At 43.9% G+C, this 9,349-nt stretch overlaps 2 protein-coding genes across 2 annotated transcripts; both read left to right on the forward strand.

The window, feature by feature from the left end:
- The first annotated feature begins 2,707 nt into the window (after positions 1 to 2,707).
- LOC131938791 (putative proline-rich protein 21) lies at positions 2,708 to 3,598 on the forward strand. The gene has a single exon (XM_059296979.1). The coding sequence runs from the start codon at positions 2,708 to 2,710 to the stop codon at positions 3,596 to 3,598; it is 891 nt and encodes a 296-aa protein (XP_059152962.1).
- A 1,345-nt stretch (positions 3,599 to 4,943) lies between these two features.
- LOC131938792 (stAR-related lipid transfer protein 5-like) lies at positions 4,944 to 7,962 on the forward strand. Its single transcript, XM_059296980.1, has 4 exons — positions 4,944 to 5,082; positions 6,632 to 6,681; positions 7,229 to 7,361; positions 7,816 to 7,962. Exons 1-4 carry the CDS (start codon positions 4,990 to 4,992, stop codon positions 7,960 to 7,962), a joined length of 423 nt encoding a protein of 140 aa, XP_059152963.1. The 5' UTR covers positions 4,944 to 4,989.
- Positions 7,963 to 9,349: the final 1,387 nt, after the last annotated feature.

The raw sequence follows: 9,349 nt of genomic DNA on the forward strand, positions 1-9,349 counted from the left end.
TCTCAGCTTTGAATCGTTGTGGTATGTATAATTTTTTATGTGTTTTTAGTATTTTTTGTAGTGTTTGTAGTATTTTTTCTCTATTGTACCCCAGTTAATCGGCTGCAACCCATCTGGTTCAGTGAAGTTGACATCCGACACGTGCTATATTTTAAAGCTCACCAACTGCTAGCGACACGAGTGCTTTATCAAGGACGAGATCATGTGACTAAGTTCGTGCCATTAGCCCGATGTGGGTGTGTGGGCAGGTGGTTGTTGTAAATGGTGTGCGATGTTGCATGAAGCTTCACGCCTGTCTGTTGCTTGCTGTGGTCCATTAATTTGAAATGGTCTCCACCAAACTGGCAACAGCTTGGTCCGACTGCGTAGATCACCAGAGTAGATCACGATACTCTCCACTGGCGTAGATCACGATAACCTCCACCAGTAGATCACGCTACTCTCCACTGGCGTAGATCACGCTACTCTCCACTGGCGTAGATCACGATAACCTCCACCAGTAGATCACGCTACTCTCCACTGGCGTAGATCACGCTACTCTCCACTGGCGTAGATCACGCTACTCTCCACTGGCGTAGATCACACTACTCTCCACTGGCGTAGATCACGAAACTCTCCACTGGCGTAGATCACGCTACTCTCCACTGGCGTAGATCACGAAACTCTCCACTGGCGTAGATCACGAAACTCTCCACTGGCGTAGATCACGCTACTCTCCACTGGCGTAGATCACGCTACTCTCCACTGGCGTAGATCACACTACTCTCCACTGGCGTAGATCACGAAACTCTCCACTGGCGTAGATCACGCTACTCTCCACTGGCGTAGATCACGAAACTCTCCACTGGCGTAGATCACGAAACTCTCCACTGGCGTAGATCACGAAACTCTCCACTGGCGTAGATCACGAAACTCTCTACGATACTCTCTCGACAATCTTGTGTGTAGGAGATTGTCAACAGCCATTATACATTGTAGCAAATAGAATAACTTTTACAGCCCTAATGGGAGAACTAATACAGCCGTAACAGGAGAACTGTTATATACAACGATTACAGGCAGGGCCGGCGCTACCTATAAGGCTAACTAGGCGGCCGCCTAGGGCCCTGTCCGTAGGAGGGCGCCAAAATAGGTTGGAAAAATAAATTCAAAGTTTGAGGGGGGGGGGGTTGCAAATCGAAAGTTTGAGGGGGGGGGTGCAAGGAAAAGGTCGCTACGCCTCTGATAATACGGGGGCACGAAAAAAATTGCGGGGGGAGGGGCGCGTTTAATACGTTTTGCCTAGGGCGCTAAATAACCTGGCGCCGGCACTGATTACAGGCAAAACAACAAAAAAGTTTTCAAACGTAAGCGACAGGTTTCATTTAATCAATCAACCCGTACACGCATTGATAAAATTACCTTACATGGAAATAATTAGACAACCCATGAAAATAATTAGACAACCCATGAAAATAATTAGACAACCCATACATGCATTGATAAAATTATCTTACATGGAAATAATTAGACAACCCATGCATTCATTGATAAAATTACCTTACATGGAAATAATTAGACAACCCATGAAAATAATTAGACAACCCATACATGCATTGATAAAATTACCTTACATGGAAATAATTAGACAACCCATGAAAATAATTAGACAACCCATACATGCATTGATAAAATTACCTTACATGAAAATAATTTGACAACTTGCTCTACAATTTATATTCGCTTCTTAAATATTACATCTTTATATAAATGTATTAGGACAGATGAAGTAGAGGTTTTTTTAATCTTCTACCTCGGACTCAATTGCCCACCCATCATAGCTGGGTTGGCCCATGTACGACTGGGTTTTGAACTTGAGCTCTGCTCCCCAACCACGCCGTCCCACAAATACTATAAAGCTATAGTAGGTAACCCATATCCAAGTTTACTTTTTCCCACAATTACTATAAAGCTATAGTAGGTAACCCATATCCAAGTTTACTTTTTCCTGTTCATCTGTAGGTAGTTTCTCCTGATAGAGCCCTCGACTCTGTAGCTAGTTTCTTCTGATAGAGCCCTCGACTCAAAGATTTGAAGACAATTTAATTTTAACATATTTTCTGTATGAAAACTTAGAAAATCGACACAAAATGCATCTCGGGTTATTCCAAAAACTGCGACAGTTAACATTAGTTTCTAGCATACTAAAAACAAGCAAGCTTTGTTTATTTTTAACACGATGTAGTATCCTAGCTGAAGTTAACTAAACTTGTATTAAACAGGAAATACTTTTTGACAGGCAGTTTAGTGATGTACACGGGAGATAACCACTGTTTTACTCACATTTAATAAAAGTTTTAGTTACCTCCCATGTTTCACATAAGTGTGACGGTTGGTCTAAAACAGGGGTCTCCAAACTTTTCATTCCGAGGGCCGCATTACCCATCAAATTTCAGTTCGGGGGCCAGTTTCTTCTAGGCATGTCTTTAATTTTTCTGGGCAAAGTTCCTCAGCCATCACCAACAGACGATTTTTCCTTGGACAAAGATCTCCGCGGGCCGGATGAGAGAACTTCGCGGGCCGCATTCGGCCCGCGGGCCGTAGTTTGGAGACCCCTGGTCTAAAATCTAAAAATTCTCTTGGTACGTATTTTAGACTACACCAGTACACCTCGCAAAGTGATCTGACTTAATCAGACACTTATCTGCGTACATGCTACGAAACCACGATGAAGGCTACTAGTCTACACTCAACATTTACTGCCAAACAAAACATTGATCTATCCTGCTACCATCATCCTGCTACCATCATCCTGCTACCATCATCCTCCTACCATCATCCTGCCACCATCATCCTGCCACCATCATCCTGCCACCATCATCCTGCCACCATCATCCTGCTACCATCATCCTGCCACCATCATCAACATCATCCTGCTACCATCATCCTGCTACCGTCATCCTACTACCATCATCCTACTACCATCATCCTGCTACCATCATCCTGCTACCATCATCCTGCTACCGTCATCCTACTACCATCATCCTACTACCATCATCCTGCTACCATCATCCTGCTACCATCATCCTGCTACCATCATCCTGCTACCATCATCCTGCTACCATCATCCTACTACCATCATCCTGCTACCATCATCCTGCTACCATCATCCTACTACCATCATCCTGCAACCATCATCCTGCTACCATCATCCTGCTACCATCATCCTGCTACCATCATCCTGCTACCATCATCCTGCTACCATCATCCTGCTACCATCATCCTGCTACCATCATCCTGCTACCATCATCCTTCTACCATCATCCTGCTACCATCATCCTGCTACCATCATCCTACTACCATCATCCTGCTACCATCATCCTGCTACCATCATCCTGCTACCATCATCCTGCTACCATCATCCTTCTACCATCATCCTACTACCATCATCCTACTACCATCATCCCACTACCATCATTCTGCTACCATCATCCTGCTACCATCATCCTACTACCATCATCCTGCTACCATCATCCCACTACCATCATTCTGCTACCATCATCCTGCTACCGTCAAATTTAAATACCTACAATGGACGAAAGTGAAATCGATGAGTTGAGTTCGATCATTATTGTTAATATGGATTAAAAACGTGCTTGTAACAAGCTTTTATTTTACTTGCTTTCTGTCTGTCTTAATCCTGCATATCTAGATCGAAACGGGAGAACGAAATTTTGGGCACTTCTAATTGATCAATTTCTTTGAAATTTGGTACGTGACATTAAATTTGACATAATTGGATGAATAATTAATTTTTTTATTTATATTTCTTATCATGTTCACTAGGTACGGAATAATTTTCTGTATTAACAATTTTTAAATATTGCAAAAGATGCATAAAAGCTTTCTAAAATACCAAAAAATAAACCGGGAGTGATCTCCCCTAAACTTTCTCGATATAAAAAAACAGGGGATGGGAACTCAGGGTAGACATGATTTTAATCCATTTTTAATTACTAATACGAACGCCCTAGTCTATCGACGAACTAATAAGGTTCTCTGTGTGGAGACTGGTGACCCACTGCAGGTTCTCTGTGTGGAGACTGGTGACCCACTGTACGTTCTCTGTGTGGAGACTGGTGACCCACTGTAGGTTCTCTGTGTGGAGACTGGTGACCCACTGCAGGTTCTCTGTGTGGAGACTGGTGACCCACTGTAGGTTCTCTGTGTGGAAACTGGTGACCCACTGTAGGTTCTCTGTGTGGAGACTGGTGACCCACTGTAGGTTCTCTGTGTGGAAACTGGTGACCCACTGTAGGTTCTCTGTGTGGAGACTGGTGACCCACTGTAGGTTCTCTGTGTGGAGACTGGTGACCCACTGTAGGTTCTCTGTGTGGAGACTGGTGACCCACTGTAGGTTCTCTGTGTGGAGACTGGTGACCCACTGTAGGTTCTCTGTGTGGAGACTGGTGACCCACTGCAGGTTCTCTGTGTGGAAACTGGTGACCCACTGTAGGTTCTCTGTGTGGAGACTGGTGACCCACTGCAGGTTCTCTGTGTGGAGACTGGTGACCCACTGTAGGTTCTCTGTGTGGAGACTGGTGACCCTACTGCACGTGATGCGGTGTGAGTAGTGTGTGTGTCTGATCACGTGACCCGCCAGCCACAGTACCAGGTCACGTGGTCCAAAAATTAACATCAAACGTCAGCTAATGGACCGGATCACGTGACCAACGACGCCCTTTATTTAATTAATGTCGAGAGATCGGGTGGCCGCTAAAAGCTTTCATCTGGCCCCCTACGTACGACAACAGGTGCCAACAAGTGACCATAGGTGACAACAGGTGACAACAGGTGACAACAGGTGACACTAAGCAAAGACTCATCACATAAAACAAGTTTTTTACCTGTTTGTACCATCAGTAATTTTTTAAACGGCTGTAGAATCAGGTGTTTTTTTATTTTTACTTGCTGTAGAACCAGTCTTTACCCGTCTCTCGACTCAGCGTTATGGAGTACTCAGGAGACCTTGACCGATACAAAGAGCGAGCGATTTCTCTGTTAAACGACCAGGTGGGGTGGAAGACCTCGTCTAAATCAAAGGTCAGTCAAATGTCAAAATAACTTTAGACAGGCACAGGTCATGTTTGCATATGACAGTTGTTTGTTTGTGTGTGTCAGAACTAACCAAACAGAAATATAAAAATAATTACAATTAAGTGACCGTGTCGAAATAGTCAGATAGAGCTGACCTTTTCCTGTGACTTCGGTACCTGAAGGGACAGCTGTGATCAGCCTATGTTTGCTCGACTTTACTTTCTTCACCGTAAGATGCCCACAGAATTGGGTGACTCAGGGAAGTCCGTCAGACTCGAGACTTTCAGGTTGTGGCTCAACCGTTTGACCACACCGCCCCATGAGATATAGCCTCGTATTGCTCAGGCGGCAGATAGTGGTATCAGACAATCCACCACACTCAGACAATCCACCTATGTCAGATAATACACTAATATCAGACTATCCACCAATATCATACAAATTACCTATGTCATACAATCCACCAATGCCCGACAACCCACCAATGAGCGTTCTAATAATACTGTAAGCCTCAATAGTGCTAATTTTCTTGGGGAGAATAGGCTTATTTTATCTTTAGTCAGATCAGGTATCTATACTATCTATAATATAACGCTGGTGGTAGTGTGTCAGTCCTTCCTTCCTTCCGTCATCGCTATTGATTTTGGAACCATAAAGGTAAACATCAAACCATGTAGTGCATTTAAATTGCATCGCATTGTCATACTAAATGAAATAGAGTCGGGTTTGTTTATATAACGATTTAAATTTATTTTATAGTTGCCAAAGTTTTTACTCTTTGGCATAACGTAAAGAAAATATTAAATAAACGCACATTGCTAAAGGATATTAAACGGATCAATGTCAAAAATATTTTCGCTAAGATTCTTTGAAAAAACTGGATACATTTTAATTACAGTAGGGTCGAAAAAACTAATTAATCAAAATATTAAATAATTCTGCCAGGGGAAGTATTTTAAAAAGAAATTCCGCCGGCGTCCTGGTAGGGTGCAATTTGGCCACCGGGCTAGACTGTGCGCACTATGCGTTTATGTTTGCATGTAAGTTGTGTTCATGTTATGCGAGTTGCGTTAGCGTTGGCGTTTGTGTTTTCTTTTGTGTTTTTTGCGTTTGCATTTATGCTTGCATTGTGTTTGTGTTTGCATTGTTTTTGTGTTTGCGTTATCGTTTGTGTTTATATTGTGTTTTCTTTTGTGTTTGCGTTGTGTTTGTGTTTAGTTTTGTTCTGTTCTGTTCCCAAGTTGGTACATTTAAAAAAGATAATCCGTGGCGGAGCACGGGTACGCAGCTAGTTCTATAGAAGGCTTAACGTGTAGAATTAAAATACTTATTACAGATCTTCATGTATATATAAAACATCTTTTTTAAAAATTAAATAAAATTAAAATAAGCCTTCCCTAAAAATAATTACATTTTGAAGTTTTAAAAAAGTATCCATTCCTCCCCAATATCTCTGACATTTTAACAAATCATTGCCCTCCCCCCCCCTCCACCCCCAATATCTCTGACATTTTAACAAATCATAGCCTTCCTAATACCTCTGACATTTCCACAGGAAAACATACTGATAGAAGCCAAACCCTCTGAACGCCACAACTGTTCCATGTAAGTGTTGTCAGTTCTTTGTTGTGGCTATTGTTCTTTGTTGTGATTGATCTTGGTGGTTGTTGTTCTTTGTGGTGGTTGTTGTGGATGTTGTTTTTGTGTTGTGGTTGTTGTAGTGGTTGTTGTGGTGGTTGTTGTGGATGTTGTTTTTTGTTGTGGTTGTTGTGGTGGTTGTTCTTTGTGGTGGTTGTTGTAGTGGTTGTTCTTTGTGATGGTTGTTGTGGTGGTTGTTCTTTTTGGTGATTGTTGTGGTGGTTGTTCTTTGTTGTGATTGTTGATCTTCGTCTTCTTGTTCTAACGGTTTTACTAGAGGTTTCAGCTTAGGTAACATTGAGTGTATGAGAGTTAGTAACATAATTGTTGAGCAGTAATAGATAGTTTTCTAAAGTTATGCCTAATATGTTGATGTATCAAATATTCACTTCTCTTTAGTCTCCTATAAATTAGGCCTCAAATTTTGATGTACCTAAATATTCAATTCTCTCGCTTTTTATTTTTTATACTTGACAACATCAAGTATGACTTGTAAATCGTTTTGTTTCCATAGCAACCGTCAGACCATCCAGGTGAATGCGCCGCTGAAAGTTGTCATGGAAACGGTGTCCCTCACGCCGGGCTCGAGAAGGACCGAGTGGGATACGGACGTCCAAGAAGTCCGAGAGATCCAGCGGATATCTGACGTAAGCAATGGACAACAGCTGTCGGAAATGTTACTCTAGGACAGTGTCTGTCAACTGACGGAAATGTTAAGACTGTCAACTACCGAAAATATTAAGACTGTCTGTCAACTACCGGAAATGCTAAGACCCCCATCTCTCCTCACTGTGCCGCCTGGTTTAGGGACCCAAGAATAAACGGAGCTTTCAAAAGACAGGGTATATTTATAGCACAGTCTTCTAACATTGGAGACCATGTGACTAAGAGGAGGGACGGTGTGGTCGATTAGTAGAGCGTTAGACTATTAACCCGAAAGTCTTGAGTTCGTAATACGTCTCTGATGGGTAAAATAAAGGCATAGTGCTGACCACTCTTTCACTTCATAGGCCGTGGTACTAAAACAGGTGAACTCTACTTCACCTGCCCCGAAAGGTTTAAAAAGGTAGCACCTGACTAAGTGTACACTGACGTTTTCAGACGGCCTGGGTGCAGCTGATCAGGACGAATGGCCTGGGTGCAGGAGTCATCTCACCCCGGGAGTTTGTTGACGTCATACAGACGGTGGAGCAAACAGAAAACAGCGTCATCATTACAGGTAATCAGATCTGTACAGGTAGGATGTAGTGACGTCATTACAGGTAATCAGATCTGTACAGGTAGGATGTAGTGACGTCATTACAGGTAATCAGATATGTACAGGTAGGATGTAGTGACGTCATTACAGGTAATCAGATATGTACAGGTAGGATGTAGTGACGTCATTACAGGTAATCAGATGTGTACAGGTAGGATGTAGTGACGTCATTACAGGTAATCAGATCTGTACAGGTAGGATGTAGTGACTGATCGACAACTATTGGCTTCTTGGCGCTTCACAACCTACCCACCTAACAACCTACCCACCTAACAACCTAACAACCTACCCACCTAACAACCCTTCAGCCGAGCACGTGACGCCCGTAGCCTCGTGTCACGTGACCTGAATGCACGTGTCTTCTACAGGTGGAAGTGTTGAGTACCCCCAACTGGAATCGGATGGGAAATATGTCCGCGGGTTCAACGGGTGCATGTTGTTGAAAGTTGAAGCTAGCAGGTGAGTCTTATGTCGTAAGGTGAGTCTTAGGTCGTCAGGTGAGTCTTAGGTCATCAGTTGAGTCTTAGGTCGTCAGGTGTCGTCAGGTGAGTCTTAGGTCTTCAGGTGTCGTCAGGTGAGTCTTAGGTCTTCAGGTGTCGTCAGGTGAGTCTTAGGTCGTCAGGTGAGTCTTAGGTCATCAGGTGAGTCTTAGGTCGTCAGGTGAGTCTTAGGCCGTCAGGTGAGTCTTAGGTCATCAGGTGAGTCTTAGGTCGTCAGGTGAGTCTTAGGTCGTCAGGTGAGTCTTAGGTCGTCAGGTGAGTCTTAGATCATCAGGTGAGTCTTTGGTCGCCAGGTGTCGTCAGGTGAGTCTTTGGTCGTCAGGTGAGTCTTGGGTCGTCTGTCGTCAGGTGAGTCTTAGGTCGTCAGGTGTCGTCAGGTGAGTCTTTGGTCGTCAGGTGAGTCTTGGGTCGTCTGTCGTCAGGTGAGTCTTAGGTCGTCAGGTGTCTTCAGGTGAGTCTTTGGTCGTCAGGTGAGTCTTGGGTCGTCTGTCGTCAGGTGAGTCTTAGGTCGTCAGGTGTCGTCAGGTGAGTCTTTGGTCGTCAGGTGAGTCTTGGGTCGTCTGTCGTCAGGTGAGTCTTAGGTCGTCAGGTGTCGTCAGGTGAGTCTTTGGTCGTCAGGTGAGTCTTGGGTCGTCTGTCGTCAGGTGAGTCTTAGGTCGTCAGGTGTCGTCAGGTGAGTCTTTGGTCGTCGGGTGAGTCTTGGGTCGTCTGTCGTCAGGTGAGTCTTAGGTCGTCAGGTGTCGTCAGGTGAGTCTTTGGTCGTCAGGTGAGTCTTGGGTCGTCTGTCGTCAGGTGAGTCTTTGGTCGTCAGGTGTCGTCAGGTGAGTCTTTGGTCGTCAGGTGAGTCTTGAGTCGTCTGTCGTCGGGTGAGTCTTAG

Source organism: Physella acuta, unplaced genomic scaffold (genome assembly GCF_028476545.2).
Source record: "Physella acuta isolate Inbredline_101_S28 unplaced genomic scaffold, ASM2847654v3 ptg000257l, whole genome shotgun sequence".
Lineage (NCBI taxonomy): Eukaryota > Metazoa > Mollusca > Gastropoda > Physidae > Physella > Physella acuta.